This window comes from Sinocyclocheilus anshuiensis, unplaced genomic scaffold (assembly GCF_001515605.1).
Source record: "Sinocyclocheilus anshuiensis isolate Anshui unplaced genomic scaffold, SAMN03320099.WGS_v1.1 scaffold1973, whole genome shotgun sequence".
In the NCBI taxonomy this organism is placed as follows: Eukaryota; Metazoa; Chordata; class Actinopteri; order Cypriniformes; family Cyprinidae; genus Sinocyclocheilus; species Sinocyclocheilus anshuiensis.
The window spans coordinates 89,446-108,594 of NW_015538051.1; the positions used below are offsets into that span (position 1 = coordinate 89,446).

The 19,149-nt window shown below is 37.6% G+C and overlaps 1 protein-coding gene across 1 annotated transcript in view; it reads left to right on the forward strand.

Annotated features, from left to right (window-relative positions):
- Window positions 1-19,149, forward strand: part of LOC107681864 (gastrula zinc finger protein XlCGF57.1-like) — an 83,620-nt gene that overhangs the window by 62,012 nt on the left and 2,459 nt on the right. Inside the window, exon 5 of the mRNA XM_016478230.1 lies at window positions 7,286-8,123. Coding sequence (XP_016333716.1) covers window positions 7,286-8,123 — 838 coding nt within the window. The remainder of the gene's footprint in view (window positions 1-7,285; window positions 8,124-19,149) is intronic.

Here is a 19,149-nt window from a genome sequence, read left to right on the forward strand (position 1 = left end):
AACTTACCACAGTGTGGATTTTAGAAAGTGCACAGGGACTTCGCGTGACTTCACACTTACCATAACATGGATTTTAAACAATACCATTCTAAGGGCCCCTCGTGGCACTCTTAAAGAGCAGTCCATAGATGGAAATGGTGCATCCCAACAACAATATGTTTGAAAAGTCATCAACTCAATCTATGGTATAACGCTGGAATGGCTAGCAGTAAGTTACCTAGCTGAGGGAGCATAACACCCAGCTCTCAGCCGAGAGGGGGCTCGCCCTACAGCATGTTCGTTAGAAATCCTGAAGAGTAAGCGTACTGCAAGCTTAGCCAAAAACTCAGTGCATCAGGGAGGCAGAGAAAGGGCCTAGTTCGCCTGATGTTGCCGGTTCCAGGTGCTCTGGGAAAACAGAGAACTCAACTCTCCACGTGAGAGGAGAACTCAGAATTCAGAAAAGGAGTAGCGTGCTCATAGGCGGGGAATTCAACTCCTCAGAAGGGGAGAGATCTCGAACACTCGGAAGAAAGCACCATGCTCATAAATAACCCTCTACAGCAGTGTTACTCATTGCGCGGCTCGCCAAGCTTTAATTTGTGGCTCGCATGGCAGTAAATAATACGATGATATGATCATGCAGATCTATAACATAACCCATTAAAAAATCTCACACCATGTCTACACCGGACACAAGTGGCGCAATCCGACAAAAGACAATAGAGCCCAGTGATGTTGTTTGTCTACACTGGATGTGGCACGATGGGACACGATCCCCATCAGTAAACTGATGCCTCGTTCTATTTATGATGAACTGTACTGACACTACGTTCAGATGATCTGCAACTGTCGCTTTGTTGCATCAAGTGTAGACAGACTTTTAGCGCAGCAGGGCGCGGCACGACAACTGTGCGTCCGGTGTAGACACGGTCAGACAGTGTCTGCTCTATTACAAATAATTTATATTTTAAAAAAATACCTAAAACAGCGGCATTACAAGATGGAAATATAGACTAGAAAAGATATTTACACTTGCTTTGTCCTACGTCCATGACACTGACTCACTGCGGAGTTGCCAGTTTTAATCTTAACAGCTCTTAGCACCGAATGTGCACTTGGATGGTTAGATACATGATGGGCTAGTATAAAATAACTTAAGGCTTTCCAGCATTAAGGTAATCCTGCTTTTTTTTAAATCATCTTGTCTCAGATTCAAATTTGACTGGTAAATGATAAAGAATGATGGCCCCTTTTGCATTGCATTGCATATCAGGGATGACAGATTGATAAAAAGACATGCTATTTATGACCGGATGTAACTTTTGATACTTTGCGGTAAAAGTGGCTCTCCGATTGACTTTGCCCTATCAGTGTGGCTCCCATGAAAAAAATAGTGAAGACCACTGCTCTACAGTGAGGGGAGCGATGCTTTAAAAGTGTATCAACAGAGACACACTAGTTGAGTGGAGCCCAAGGTGAGTACCGGGACCTAAGCCAAAAAAATTGGACGTTTCATATCATAATAAAATGTATTATTACATGATTATGGTCTGCGGTCTGAAAAAAAACCTACATGTGATTTGGCATTTCTTTATATTTACACAGTTTACTAATGCTGCTCAAATGTGCCATTAATGTACTGACACAAAAATACAGTGTATTTTATACGAGGACGAGAATGGATTTTTCTTTTTCCAAGCCGGAGTGCAGTATAATGTGGTTTTCTGAGAAGGACATGACATAAACCATCTGTCCAATAACTGCAGACAGATCCACATTATACAGTTCTTATATAAACAAAAGGAAATTACTGAGAGGGAGAAATTCCCCGTCAGGTCCTTTCCATGTTCTCACCGCGACGCAACGCGCAGCATGCATTCAGCTATCCGCGGGAGCTAAACACGCTCCGCCCAACCGCTAGATTACCTCGGAAATCAAGCGTGAATGAAACTGCTGCTGCGAATGCATCGCTATTTCCGCGAGAGGCGAACGCACTCATGCAAACGCTATCTACAAACTCGGGTAAATGGTGAAACACTCACATCCCCCTCAATGCATCACAGTTAGCACAGGCCGCCTCCTCGTGAAACGAGTGCGTTCAATTCATGCTTATCCCTCACAAGAAATAAGCAATGAATGCAGAGCGCATCCAACGCCCTCGAGAGCTGACCGCGCTTGCTCTTCACCACACACACAGCACGCGAGCCGTGTGAAACTGCAGGTATCAGAGCAAAGCCTCTGGCGAGAAACATGCACTCCTAGTCGTGTTTAGCTTAACGCTAACATAAACAAACGGTCAGTGAAGACGAAGAAGAGGATGACGTGTTCTCCCGGCGCCTATTTATACTATAGTCGCACCGGTAGTGACGTCATAGGCTGTCGCCGGCCAATGTTATTGTCGTTTTTAGATATATGCTTCAGACACCGGTCACACTGAAGGTGTTCCCCCATAGCGACCCCTAGAGGACGCAGTTCGAAGTTCCCTTGAAAGGGAACTGAAATATCACATTTACATAAGTATTCAGAGCCTTTGTAAGACTTGAGTTGAAGACTTTTTGAACGAATCTCTTGAATGAATGATTCAGACATCAAATACATTTTAACAGTCACTGGTCGCCACCTACTGGCATAATGTAACACATTCAACCTTTATTTATTTCCAATTATTCATTTTGATCGCGACAGCCGCAACATCAGGGTCTATATCCGCACTATAAACTCTTTCATCACTGTTTAATGTTTGCGACACAGAAATGTAGCCTGCTGTGTAAGTAGACTGTTTGTGAAGCTGTTTCAAACGTAAAGCTCTCCTGATGAGCGCTGCTCTCTCTGGACTGGATCAGCGGCTGCGCTAAATTTGCCAAGTTTTGCTGATGCAATCTTATTTCTACTCTTCTTAATCTTTGGCGAATCAAATCTGTTAGTGACTTTGTTCAAATATACTGAATCAGAGATTGCTCGAGTTACATCGATCCGATAATGAGCCACGTTAGCCGTTATTTGAAATCCATATATGTTAATATACTGAATTATGAATCAAATTTGACACTTAAAACATTCAATACTGCTTTGTGTGTGCTCTTTATTTGAAGATGTTTTATGGTCATTGTTTCTGTAAAACTGTTAACATGTAGTTATCAGAAGATCAAACTATTTAGATTAGAGATGCATATTATGGTGCTGTAGGTCAGTTATTTACATTAGAGTTTGTTTTTGTATTATGTTTTATACGTATTGTGTGAGAAACAACATTATTGTTTTTCTACTGAGAATGTTTTATAGGCTTTCATCATATATCCCGACTCAGATAAAGTGAGATGATCTGCTGATGATCCTGAATGTCTTGTTGAATGAGTGTTGATTGAGGCTCATCAATATTAACAGCTGCTGAAAACACTCTTTATTTCATGACAATAGTCCTGTTTGCACCTCATTTATTAAGCTGATGTCTTCAGATCTCCTGTAAATTGCCACTTTAAGCTGGTTTGGCATCAACATTATGGTTGCCACCTTCAACGAGGCAAAATAATAAAAGAACATGAAAACAAAACAAAAATCTGTAAAAGGCTTGTAACTGATTATTTCAACACATGACAACTTGACAGCTCAACCATAAACCACGAGAGAACATGAGATCGAGTATGTGAACTTTTATTATTTTACATTTGATTCTTTTATTTGTTTCTAAAGAACTCTTCTGTATATGTTGGTGTGCCTTAATCAGATTCTGAACCAGTAATCACATTATTTACTTATTTAGAACTTATGATTCAAATTATTATGTAATTATTTGTTCCATTTTTATTTAATTAATTTCACACTTTTACACTTTACATAATATTTATTAACGATAAATCAATGAATTGTAATACATGTATTTCTGTCTAATAATGCCTACAAATATAATAGTTAGCTCTGACGATGTATTATATTAAGAGATTATCCAAAGTAAAAACAATACTAACAAAAACCAATAGGCCTATACTTTTATAAGCACGGATGTGTTTGTTACGGCATACTCCAAGCGTGAGGAAATGAAACGCTTCCTTGCAAACTGTGCAGTTCACCTGTACATTCATATCTCAGTTCATGCTTTCAGTTGTTTTCTTACCATTATTTATACTTGGAAGAATTTATATTACATTATTATTTTCTGTTGTCTATTACTACAAAAACAAACTCAGTACCTCAGTGATGTATTTTTGATTTTGGCAGATCAGCTCCTCCCACTCTGGAATTCGTCATCAGTGAAGCTCCTCCCACTCTGAAATTCATAATCAGTGAAGCTCCTCCCACTCTGGAACTCATCATCAGTGAAGCTCCTCCCACTCTGGAATTCAGCATCAGGTGAAGCTCCTCCCACTCTGGAATTCATCATCAGTGAGGCTCCTCCCACACTGGAATTCGTCATCAGTGAAGCTCCTCCCACTCTGGAATTCATCATCAGTAAAGCTCCTCCCACTCTGGAATTCATCATCAGTGAGGCTCCTCCCACTCTGGAATTCATCATTAGTGAGGCTCCTCCCACTCTGGAATTCATCATCAGTGAAGCTCCTCCCACACTGGAATTCATCATCAGTGAGGCTCCTCCCACACTGGGATTCATCATCAGTGAAGCTCCTCCCACACTGGAATTCATCATCAGTGAAGCTCCTCCCACTCTGGAATTCAGCATCAGGTGAAGCTCCTCCCACTGCAGTTCAGCAATAAATGCTGGAATATCTCCATCAGTTCAGAAGTGCAGACGAGCATCAGAGCATCAGGAAGAGCTGAGATCTGATCAAAGACTGAGTTTATTAAAGAGGACAGAGAGAAAATGAGAGATCCAGAGCCCTGCAGAATCAAACACACTGAAGATACTGAAGAACTAACAGGTTGGTGTTTATTCTTAATTTCTCATTCATTCATGTTATAAAGATTTAAGCACTTCATCAGATTTAGATAAACAGTTAAACTATGAAATGTGTACAATATGTTCTTTTTTTACATATAGCTTATATTTTATATCTGGTTTACAATTCTTTGCAAACAAACCACAATTTTTATTACATTTCTCAATATAGTTTACAACATTGTGATTTTTGTTCAGTTATAAACCGTAAACACGAAAATGTATCAAGTAATGACTTAAAGGGTTAGTTCACCCAAAAATGAAAATTAGGCTGTGTTTTACTCACCCCCGAGGCATCCTAGGTGTATATGACTTTCTTCTTTCAGAGGAATCCAGTCGGAGTTATATTAAAAATTGTCTTTGATCTTTCAAGCTGTGTAAATGGCACTCAGCGGGTGTTGCATGCTTCAGTCCAAAAGAAGTTAAATAAAAAGCGCCCATCCATAAAAAAAAAAAGTGTCTCACACGGTTCCGGGGGGTGAACAAAGGCCTCCTGTAGCGATTCCATGCGTTTTGTCAGAAAAATATCCATATTCAAAATGTAATAATCACTTTAATGTAGCTTTAAATCCGAAATTTACCTTAACATATTAATTTAGAGGAAGATGCGACTGAATTGATGCTTGAAGAATGCACTTCCAGCAGCCATGATAAACCGTTGGCGGTTAAAGTTTTCTATGCACAATTTGATTTGACGAAAGTCACGATACCTATTACTCTCTATCCAATCACGTTGATGGATAAAAATAAAATTAAAATAAGCATGTAACGACCACAAACGGAGGAAAATAGTGGAGTAAAAGTACCGATACATCACTTAAAATGTACTCAAGTAAAAGTAAAATACGCAATTTTTAAACTACTCAAAAAATTACAATTACTGATAAAAACTACTTAATTACTGTAACATGAGTATTTGTAATTCGTTACTTCACACCCCTGATCGTTTGACAGCACTAACTGAAAGGCATCTAAGTAATTGTAATATTTTATTGTAGTTGTCTACTTTGTTACATCATGGCTCACTTTTATGTCCTTTCCAGGGCTTAAAGTTCTCCGGCACCGTGCCGGATTTCCGACGTGCAGCGTTTGGCTGCGAAAAAAATACATAAATAAAAATCCTACAATTAAAAAAAAACATGTTGATATCACTTTCGATTCCATGAGTTCGCCTACCAATGGTATGAGAGGAGCACAGATTTCACTCTCAACCAAACTAACATTAGTAGCCAATCAGAATCTGCCAATCAGACAGAGTCGCAGCCCTGATGAATGGAGAAGCGAGACACGTTGAAAAAGCTGCGAGGCGCAATGGTCAAAGATGTCCATCTAGCCCATATTTACATAGAAAAACTAATTAAAAAGCAGCAGAGCTTTGTAAGCGGCTCAGAGTAATCATGTCATCTCCATAAGAACGATATGACGTCCACAACAAATTTACCGGGATTTTTGAAAAGGTCCTGTTCACACATGATCAGATTTAAACATCGTTTAATCACACTGTAAAGTGAAACGTCACCAGGCCGGTGGCGCCCTCTGCAGGTATTTGTTATAATACATAATGTACTTGGTTATGTTCATATTATGTATAGGCATGTTACATCATGTATTTTAACAGTTTTGTTCAATAAAATCATGTAATTACTTGGTTTTGATATTTTATTTGAGGCAATTATTATTGCCTCATCGATAGTTTATATATAAATAGTCATACTAAAGCCTGGTTTTCACTTAGGCCTGTTTGTGTTAGTAAAAAATATCAGATTACTCAGTTGTCAAAATAGGCAGTAGATTACTTGATTACCAAAATAATCATTAGTTACAGCCCTAGATTAGTTAAAATATTTTAAAATACAACTGCATTGTTTTACTTTTTGTCAATGAAAATTTCTTAAAAATAGTATTAAAATATTGCCTCGTTCTAGTGAACCAAGTATCTGTATTTTGTCTCATCTCGTGAGCTAGGTGTATTGTCACACCCCTAGTGTCTATGAGTGTGATAAAGCTCATAATTTTCATAGTGTATGATATAGCTTTCATTCTTCAGGTCAACCATATATTCATGAAAAAAAAAACAGTTTGAATAAAGAAAGCGATAACTTTGTCATAGCATCCTTTCAAATGTTAAAGTTGCCACAGTCATTGCATTCAGGCTCAGGATTTTTTTTTTTTTGCTTTAACCCCTGCCTTCCATGTTCCTGATATTCAATTATTTTGATTTACTGAAAATTAATGTACACTTTTTTTATTTTTATTTTAGACCTTATGGAAGAGAGCGAGGAGAGTGAAGAACTGAGTGAAGTGGAGGAGAAACATCACGACAAACCTGGAGAAAAACCTTCGAGTCGCTCGAAGACTAAAAATAAATTTTTAAAGAAAAGAAAAGCCAATAAATCTTTCACCTGCACTCAGTGTGGGAAGAGTTTCACAAACAAACAAAGTCTTAAGTGTCACATGAGAGTTCACACCGGTGAGAAGCCGTTCACGTGTGATCAGTGCGGGAAGAGTTTTTCAGCCAAATGTAATCTTAAACTTCACATGAGAGTTCACACTGGAGAGAAGCCGTTCATGTGTGATCAGTGCGGGAAGAGTTTCACACATAAACATAATCTTGAGTGTCACATGAGTGTTCACACTGGAGAAAAGCCCTTCACATGTGACCAATGTGGAAAGAGTTTCACACAATTAGCACACCTTAATGGACACATGAGGATCCACGCTGGAGAAAAGCCACACACGTGTGATCAGTGCGGGAAGAGTTTCAAGCAATCATCACACCTTTATGCTCACATGAGGATCCACACAAGAGATATGATGTACCCTTGTGATCAATGCGGCAAAACGTTTCTTTGGGCATCAGCTCTGAAAACTCACCTGGCAGTTCATACGAAGGAGAAGCCGCATTCATGTTCTGAATGTGGAAAGAGTTTTTCACTGCTGCGGAGTTTACAGAAACATGAGAAAATGCATGCTGATGTGAGAGAGTACATGTGCTTTGAGTGTGACAAGACTTTTATTACAGCAAACTGTTTAAACCTGCACCAGAGGATCCACACTGGAGAGAAACCTCACAAGTGTTCACACTGCGACAAGAGATTCAGTCTGTCATCAAATCTGAAAAGACAGAGGATCCACAGCAGAGAGAAACTGCACACATGTGATCAGTGCGGGAAGAGTTTCGCTTTTAAAAGTCAGCTGAAAGGACACATGAAGATCCATACACTGGAGAAACCGGATCACTGCGATCCATGTGAGGAGAGGTTTGTCCAGTTGTCTTCTTCATTCATTCATACAAAACAATCAATCACAGTCTGAAATCACTGTGAAGAGTTCATCTTTATGTGCTGAGCAGTAAAGTCCCTTCTGAGTAAGTTAGATTCCTTTCAGCCACCAGTGTTGGGGGTAATGCATTACAAGTAACGCGAGTTACGTAATCAGATTACTTTTTTCAAGGAACTAGTAAAGTAACGCATTACTTTTTTAATTTACAAGAAAATATCTGAGTTACTTTTTCAAAAAAGTAACGCCAGTTACTTGGTTTTCCCATTTATTGACTGACAAGTCTCCTGTCCCCATATTGGGAGAATTCATCCCACTCACAAAAATCAGATTTGGTATTCATCAAAATGAATTAATACAGTGAAATGCAAACTCAGAATATGACAGCAAACCTGCAATAATTAAATATCTTAAATAACACAAATGTATCTAATCCCATTTTATTAACCAATGTCTTTGCTGCTGACCTTTGATGATCATAGAACTTCTTATATTAAAAACAATCAAGCCCTGCTCATATTAAAAAAAAAAAATGTGAAAGTAACGCAAAAGTAATATAACGCATTACTTTCCATAAAAAGTAACGAAGTAACATAATTAGTTACTTTTTTAGGGAGTAATGCAATATTGTAATGCATTACTTTTAAAAGTAACATTCCCCAACACTGTCAGCCACACTGAGCAAAAGGACATTTTGTTGTTTGTTTGATATCTGATTTAATATTTTAGTATTATTATGAGGTACTGAGACATAGTTACGAGAAAGTATCTCATTATTATGAGAAAGTATCTCATTATTATGGGATGTACTGTATGTTATTATGAGAAAGTATCTAATCGTTAAAAGAAAGTGTCCCATTATTATTTGAAAGTATTTCATTATGAAATTTATTTTCTGAGAATAACAACATAACTCATAGATTGTTTCTCATTATTACTGTTGAACTTTAACATTTTTTGTAATTTAACAGAAAGAGGAGGTAGGAATTAAAACAACAATTATAAATCAACAATACAACAATTAGGAGATGCTAAGCCATAATTATGAGAAAGTTTCTCATTATTATGACTTATTTATGTATACTATTTACTAGGGTTTATAGTATAATTACAAGCAATGAAACTATTATTTCATATAGTTGACTGTTGACAAATATGATGCAGGATAACAACTCCATAAATGCAGTTATACCCTAAAATGGGGTGGGGTCTCATATGTATGTCTGTCTCATATCTCTCATATCTTTTTGTCTCATATTTATATGATAAGCGATATCACACGAGCAGCGAGAGCAATATCACATGAGTGCCATTTTTTCCTGATTTTTGAGTGCAAATGTGATTTGATGCAACAGTTCAGTAAATAAGAAGTTAATATTGTTTTGTTCAATTTTGCCAATGAAAAAATTACCTCTAAAGCCACAGCGGAAATGTTGTGTGTCTGTGAGCAACACAGCGGTGTTTACTTTCTGAATGAATCCGCGTTTTGAACGAATCGTGTGAATCAATGATTCAAAGCCCCATTCATAAAGAGAGCCGTTTACTGAATTCCTGAATGAATCAGCCGTTTGAACGAATCGTGTGAATCACTGATTCAAAGCCCCATTCATAAAGAGGGCCGTTTACTGTATTCCTGAATGAATCAGCCGTTTGAACGAATCGTGTGAATCAGTGATTCAAAGCCCCATTCATACATGGGGGGGGGTCTCATATTTATATTAATGAAAGCTGGTGTAACTTGGCGATAAAAGAAAGCATGTGCAATCTTGATCTTGAACTACTGTGTGTTACACTAGGGCCGTATTATTTCTAAGACTTTGGGACTAAGTGTGACAAATATGCAAAATTAAATAAATAAAAAAACAGGAAGGGGGCAAAAACCTTTTCACAGCACTGTATTTCCTTCTGTCCGGACTCAGTTATTCCTCAGAGAGTCATTAAGAGGTATCTGAATAACGAACCATATGTAATGGGGAATTAAAGATCGCATCAAGAGGAAGAAAATGGCCTACATTTTGGGGAACACTGTCGAGCTCAGGCCAGCACAAAAGGACCTTAATCAGCAACTGAGAACAGTGCAGATACAATATAAGGAACAGGCTGAACAACATTTATGAAAATCTGATACAAAAGAACTGTGGAATTAATTCAGGGAGTGACCAACATGAGCCGATAAGGAAGCCATTGTTCACCGGTAACAAAACCGATAGGGCAAATTAACTGAATAACTTTTATATGAAATTTGAGACTGATAGTTTTAAGGATTGTGATTACATTTTAGGTAAAGTAAACTGTGATGTTGATGATGACAGAATATTAATATATCAAGGGGATGTTACAAGGGTTTCTAAAACTTTATTATCTGGCAATGCATCGAGACCAGATGGTATGTCATGTTTTCTTTTAAAGACATTTGCTGAGGAGCTCACATCTGCCTGGTATCGCCTTTTCCAGCTCTCAGCTGATATGCACATAGTACCAGAGCTCTGGAAAAAACATACTCCCAATAATCATAATCCCAATTGCAAAAAAATTGTCCTCAGGACAATAGTGACTGTAGGCCAGTGGCCTCAACATCAAATGTTATGAAATCATTTGAGAAGATTATAATAAGAGAGCTGTTTAAGGAAGTTTTAGCCATCCTTAGATCAGTACCAATTTGCATACAAAAGTAATCGTGGCACTAACGATGCGATTTCTACATTAACGCATCTTGTTTTAAAGCATCTTGAGAGTCCGGCTGCTTATGCTAGGTTGCTCTTTATCAGTTTTAGTTGCAACTCAATTCAACCACACAAACTATTGGAGAAATTAGTTAACTTAGGAGTCAGTTCTTTCATTATTAATTGGTATTATTTGTTTTTAAAAAGTAAGATGCAACAGGTGAAATTTAATTCAGTTCGGTCTGATGTTGCAGTAAGTAGCACAGGTGTCCCACAAGGGTGTGCGAGTTCACCATTTCTGTTTACTCTTTATACTAATGACTGCGTCAGTCAGCAGTCAAACCAATTCATTATGAAAGTTTCAGATGACACTATTACTACACCTGCTTACAAGAGATTAACGACTACAAAGCTGCTGTAGGGTTTGTGGGCTGGTGTGACGACCACTATTGGCAGATTAACGTTAAGAAAAGGAAGAGGCCATCATCGACCCGAGATCAGTGGGAGAAGAGCTCTGTTGTGAATCATGGTCAAGATATTAAACAGGTTGCTTCAAATAAATACTTGGGGGTCCACATCGACAGTGAGCTGAAATGGCACACGTGTGTCAAGTGCTTGTACAAGAATTCATCAGCGCCTACGTTTTTTAATGAAGATTACGACTATGAGTCTGTCTAAAGATATGGAATTATTGTATGGTTTGGGAGTTTAACAGTAAAAATGAGAGCTCAAATAAATAACTTGGTGAGAGTGTCAGGAAAAATTATGAGGATACAGAAACCCAGTTTTTTAACGGCAGCTGCAGTGACACGATGACGTTACTAATGAACGATTGGCTCTTTCATTTAGAAGGCGGGTCTTATTCGCCATATTGGGTGTTGCACTTTCTCCCATTCATAAGTAATAGAAGTGCACATCTTCCTATTTTACTGGACTCTTCGCAGGTGTTGTTCCCTGAGTATGCGCTGATGAATTCTATCAGGGTTCCATTGTGTAGGCATAATCAATACAAATACTCATTTGTCCCATTGTCTGTTAAAATTAATTAATGAGCAATTACGGCAGGATGTTTAAAAGGGAAAGGAGAAGAAAAAACTGCAATAGTTGTTATTTCAGATAACTGAGGGTTGTGTTGCGTGGTTCTTTATTATTTAAATGGTATTGTTTTTATAGTGTTGGAGTATAGGATTATAATGGCTGCTATTGTGTGTGTGTGTGTGTGTGTCTGTGTGTGAGTGTATGTTGCAGCATTTCTGCTGAGGTCCTAAGGGAGACAATAAATACTACCCTTGACCATTGACCCCTTTTTTGATTATTAAAAACAATTGAAGAAAAATAGTGTGTTGCCGTGGCATGCTATCCTGTGTGGTTTGTGGATCTTGAGTTTATATGATCAATTTACACTTAGTACTTAGTGTAGAAACTGAAATATTTATTGTTCATCTCGCATCATATCTATTAAAAATGAAATGTTTGTTTTTGGCAGAAGTTCCAGAAATCAGTCAGAGTTGACATCAGAAGGAGAGGACACGAGTGATTCAGAAACTGCAGAACGAAACATCACGATACTGAAGAACAAACAGCTCGGTGTTTATTCTTCATTCCTCATGCATCATGCTGAAGAAGCCTGTGCTGTGTAGGAAACAATGTGACTGTTAGCAGATTACATGTCAATGTAGAGTTTCATGACCAAATTAGTGATGTATTACACAAATCATCTTCATGACGTTAAAATAGATCATAATTGGAGCAGATTTGATGGATTAAAATGACTAGTGAACTCGTCAGTTATCTTGACTTTTGGGTTTTCATCACTTTTCATTTCACGTTTGTCTCTCATTTGAAATCTCACGTGATTTAATGTTTCTTGTAGACCTGATGGACGTGAACAAGAAAGCAAAACCAGAAGCCTGCCCTCAGTGTAAAAAAAAAGATTGCGGTGTAAATCAAAGACACGGCGGTGTGTGTTTAGGTGCTGGAAGTCTTTTACTACAGATGCTGATCTGAAAGAACACTAGAAAATTCACACTGGAAAAACTTTCAGGGAGCTGAAAAAGAGGCCAGAACACTTTTAAGAGAGACATGAATCTGATAGTATTTTTAACTTGTTCTTCATTAGAACATCTAGTTTCTCTTCCACTTCTACTCTTCCATGCAAATGTAAAATATACTTTCATGTAGCTTTAAAACCGGACACGGGTTTTTGTATTTGCTTCGAGTAATAATTGATTAAACTCAATACTCATTTTATCTTATTGTTATTGTCTGTTATTGTACTTTTTTTGCACAAAGAAAACACTGTAACTTACTGTACTGCTTCACTGGGTAGTGAATTTGCTTTCGCCAACCTAGAGAGGCGAAATAGTGTAGTGATGGATACTCGCGTCACCAATGATGTTATGATATTTGGATCACGTGTCAATTAAAGTGTGGTTATGAGTACATCACATAAGAAAGATTGGTGGGATCTCTAACTTGTAGAACCTCTTTCTGTATCATCAACACAAGGAAGACAGAAGTGTAATAAAATAGATTTTATTAACAAAAGATAGACAAGAGTAATCAACAACTACTAAATGAATACCATAAATGAAATAGGAATAAACTGCATAAGATGCATAAAATGCAAGTGATTATGTTGGGTATTGCTATGTCAGAGCTACATTATCTGGAGAGATAAACTGTTGCTACTCTGAAACAAGTAAGGTGAAGAACCTTATTATGCATCAAACAAATACCTGAAAGATTATTTATCAACTGCAATCAGCTATATAACATCTAATGTAAATAAGATATATCATATACTGATAATATACAACAATGCCAAGGTCTCTGGAAGAGGTTTGGATAAGTGATAGTTACGAACTTATTTGCATAGTCCAAACACACATTTAGAAAAGTGTAACTAAAGCTTTACCAATGCATTATTAACTTAACAAACCACAACCAGAATACATTTGGCAATGTTACGAACACATTAAGTCCAAACATGATGGAAAAAGATTGAATTGTCATGCAAGCATTCATTTGTCCTTTATCAGCTTTAACCAGAGTTTGTGTAAGATGTTGCACTGCACATCGCTGGAATCAGTCTGTTGGTGGGTGAAGGGCAGAAACTGCATTTTGATCAATGAGAAGTCCCGTCATTCCCGGGCTTTGTAACAAAGGTCTTCTTCTTGCCCTCTAAGGGTGCTTTCACACCTGTAGATCGATTGCTTTGTTCCGAAACAGGGATTAAAATTATTACAATGTTGCCTTTTATTCTTGGTGTGGTTCACTTTCACATGGCAAAGTTTCTAAATGGACCAAATTTGTTAATACAAGTCACGCGCGTGTAAACTGATTAATTGGGAAAACATTTCTAAAATGCACCTACTACAAAGAAGAGCAATAAGACGGCATTATAAAATAAAAAACGCTTTGATTTTTTGAATGGCGAAGACGTGCTCACCCACAGACATTCACAGGTTCATTTTGAAGTATTAGCAAAACAACGAAGCTAATGCTTTTCACGGAACTTACGTAATTACCATTATACATTGTGATATAGCCTGGTTCATTGGTCCGTTAGATCGGATTGCTTTCTCACCACAACCGAACCGCTCCAGAGTTCGTTTTCAATCGAGCCGAGACCACCTCGTTCAGGCGATCTCGAAAAATGAAAAACGCTTTGAAGCAGTCCCATTGAAGTTCTCAATCAGACAACGTATGCAAATTAACATGCAAATTTTTTTTTTCGAAACTAGGACGTTGTATGCTTCCATCTTTAAGTGCAACTCAGTTCAGCCTAACAATTTTATTTAATTTTCATTTGAGGTTATTTGCATTTTATGGACAGTACAAGTAAGAGTAAGAGATAAAGAGTTTCTGGCACTTTTTCATTTTTCCAACACTGGCACTTTATTTTTGCACTAATTGCTTAAGTAGCGATGAAATTATGGGATGTTGTTATATGCCAATTATGTTGCTTTGTTTTGTTGAAGAACTCTTTTTGTTTTTGTCTCTCCGTTTTTCTACTGTATTGTGAATTACTCATCATTGGACTAAGGGATAACTTCATCAAAACATTCCGCTCATTGAGGGACTAATCTAGATCAAAGAGTTGCAACACACGCTATGTTTTAAGGAAACTTAGTTTACCATCGGATTATTGGATTTGTGACAATCACGCAGTGTGAATTATCAAAGACACGATCCGAGAGAATCTCTATGCAGCAACTGAATGCTACCCCAGATAGTCACGCAGTGTGAAAACAACGATGATCCGAAGACTTTGAAAATCCTGTGAACTCCGCATTAGTTAACTAACGGCATTCTCTCCGACTCATTTGTGCTTCATAGAGGGACCCTCTTCTATTATTTACCATAGCAATAGAACCCCTGGCAATTGACATTGAAAATAATCCAAAAATCTAAGGTGTTAGTATTGGTAACAGACAACAAAACATATTGCTTTATGCGGATGACATTTTGCTAACCATAACTAATCCGCAAATATCATTACCTGAATTAACTGACTTGATCTGGAGTTATTTCTAGATGCGAAGTTAATTTTCATAAGTCAGAGATAAACCATTAGGATCACCTAATATATCAGAGCCTAATGTTATTAAACCATTCAAATGTTCCCTAATGGTATCACATATTTAGGTATCCGTATTATACCCAAACTTTCACAGCTTTATGATTCCCATATTAAAACATCAATATGCTGTATCAAGGAAGGCTTCACAAGATGGTCAAAGCTTCCGGTCTCTTTCTCGGGAAGAATAAACCAGTGTTGCCAAGTCCACGGTTTTCCCGCGGAATTGGGCTACTTTTTTCATGTCCGTGGGTTGAAGCGACTCCAATAACATGATATTTATCCCCATGGAATGCGAATTTTAGCAGGGGAACCCCAGAAAAAAACGTGTATTTTACCTCCCAGAATGCGATTTTTAACCGGGGACCCACTCCAAACACAATTGGGCTAGTTTTGAGTACCGATTGGGTGGGTTTTCTTGTGAAAACCTGGCAACCCTGGAATAAGCCTTATGGAAATGATAATATTCCCAAAGATTGCATACCCACTATCCATGACTTTTTTTTTTTTAAGTTGACAAATGCTGATATAAAAAGATCTCAATAGTTCTATGTCTAAATGTATTTGGGCCAGTAAACGACCTAAAGTTAAACTACAAACTTTACAAGTGCCCACTGATAAAGGTGGATAGTCTCTTCCAAATTTTAAATGCTATGTATGGACAATACAGACTAGTATCCTCCTAGATTGGATACATGAACCTGAAGATATTCTGTGGGTAGATATAGACCCAGAGTTTTGTAACCCAGTCTCTTTGATTAAATTACTAGTCCAGAAAACCCACTCATTATCAGAGTTGTCAAAACCTGGTCACAGATCAGAAGTCTCTCAAGTAAAGTCAGAGCCTGCCTATCCTATCTACACTGACTGCTAATACACATTTCTACCATACTAATATGGCCTCTCAATTTGGTAGCTGGGTTAATGAGGGAATATACAGGACATACTGTATGATCGATTCCATGAGGATGTTTTATGTCATTTGATGAGTTACATCTGAAGCATAATATCATGGGACCTTGGAAAAAGACTAATGCATCGTGCATTAGTTATAACAGTCAAAATAACATTGAACAGTTTTTTTTCAATTGTTTTTTTTTTTTCCAAAGAGGATAAAACAAATGTAGTAGAACAGATACAGTACACGAGTAGTAATGTAAAATGTATCAGATATGTTGTACCAAAATTGGTTCAATTTGCAGTGTGAAGCATACATTTTTATATAATATAGCATAATAACAGGTTAAAAAAGTTTAACCTCAGAAATGTGATCATTGATATATACAGTAACAATTGTACTAATGTAGTAACAGCATTAGTACTGTAGCGAATCAGCTCATGGGGAAATATGAATAATTAATCATAACTAGTTATAATTAATTATACATATTTAGATCCGCTGTAGATATTTACTTGACCTCTCAGGGTCAACTGTCTGTCAATTCTAAGAACGTTAATTTCCTGGTTAAGGGAAATAACTTTCTTACTGTACAATTCTACACCGAGCTTGTAGCATAACTCTGCATGATTAAGGGACTCCAGTTATGAGCAAACAATGAACAACGTCAAAATATATATTGTGTGTTTGATTGGTCCAGACGCTACAGTACTGTAACAGAGGTGAACATCATAAATCTGAACTTTGTATTTAAACAAATTGGTAGCTTTACAAAGATTTTGTTGTCTATAATGTGAATTACTGTAACATTTGTTTTACAAAGGAAAGATAAAAATAAATCCATATGTTTTGCTAATTAAGTAAAATGATATAAAATATGCTAAATAAAATGGTACTGAAATGTTACAGTGTAAATCAAGATAGTGGAAATTGTTTGCTTATAGGAATGTTGCAGTGTGTGTGTGTCTGCTATGTTTTGGAGTATGATATATTAGTAAACGTCCAGTTTTTCAATAAACAAGGATTGTTAGTTGTGTGCATGGTGTTATTATTGTTTTGCTATGTGATCATGTGTAGACTCTTTTTGTGGTGACGGGCAGACAAGACTTTAAATACACAACATAACGAGGTACAGACAGGTGAGGGCGATCAACTAATAATGAAACAACGAGGACAGGAACAGGAATGACCAAATATGGGCACATGAGGGAGAAAACACATTTTTTTGTTTTTGTTTACTTTTTTGAAATCTTGAAGTGAACCCACTCCACATCATGCCTGACAATGCTCCTTAGCTGTTCTAATATTGGAGCTTATTTCCAGATGCCTTTAATAAATGCTTAAATGAATGTGATCTGGTGATCCGAATGACTGTGAGTTTGCTGTTGTATCCCATATAATTTGAACTCTTAGTCCTTCAATAACAGTCTCTTTGCAAAGTCTGCATTATACTGTGACAAGATCATAAAACTGTCCATACTACGAAAATGTGCCAGACAAAAATGTTCAGAGCAGACCAGAGCAGTTCGTTCCCAATTTGTTCAGTAACTTTGCTTACTGAAATGTTGAAAGACATTCACATGATTGAACTTATTTCTTATGAGGAAGTAACACAAACTTAAAAATCCAGTGCAGTGTTTGTCTGTGTTCATGAAAGTCATGCATGTCTGGAGTTTCAAAACCGGTTTAACTTGATTGTTGTAAATGTACAGCTTTGAAGCTTGTAGTCTTGGGGAACCTTTGGGGCGAACTATGGGGAAGTTTTGATCACATCCAAAACTTCCCCATAGTTTCATCAATCAGCAATCTGGTGATAGATGCTGGTGTAATACTGTGACCTAGAGGTTGTAAATACAAATGACAGGCCTTAGTCTTTAATGAAGCACAAACACTTCTGACTATTCTGAATTCAGTCAGGGAAACGTGATGGTGTTCGCTGTGATTGGGAGGTGGCTGAGCCTGGCCGATCTGTGACACTTTGGTCCGGACCAAATTACAAAGTTGATTTTTTTTTTGTTTGGTGCGGTTCGCTTTCACACTGCCCTTTTTGCAAGTGAACCAGAAACTGTAAACAAAACCACACGTGTGCTAAGGTCATCCATTCATTGGACAGAAATTCCAAAGTGCAAAAAACAGGCTAATCGTGGAGATTTTTCGTACTGCAATTTGTACTATTTTACTGATTTTCTGTTATCAGCTACAAACGCAATATGAAGACACGTATGAGCATCGGATGAGACAATGTCATCTATACGATGTTGTAACAAGGATTTTGCGAAGACGCAGAAGTGCTGCAAGACGGTTCCGGCGGAGAGAGCATGCTCTTGTGTGCGCCTACCATGGCATACTGACAGTGGCACTGCGCAGAAGACGGATTAGGTGTTTTCATTCATAGAGAGCGGGGCCAGGGCCGGCACCAAGAGAGGGCATTCGAAAGCGAAAGTAAAACATAAACAGCGCGCATAGGAAAGCGATTGCAGGCTTTCGCGAGTGTGAGCAAACTGCGCAATCGCAGATTGCAGGCTTCCCAGAAGAAACAACCCAGATGTGAAACTGAAATAATAACCCGTGATATAAGATTTTGGCCATATTGCTCAAGTCATTCATCCCACACTATCAACAGGCGCGTCATGTAGGCTACACTTCTTGTACTTCGTTTGGGCACCACAAGGTGTCACTGTGGCCTCAAAGCATACCCCTTGCCTACTCTGGCTCGATTGCTATTCCTGAGATAAAACACGCCCTCCTCATTACCCTATGGACAAAGAAATGTAGAAATAAATAAATGTGAAAATAAATAAATTAATACGTAAATAAATACATAAATGTGAAAATAAATAAAAGTGGAAATAAA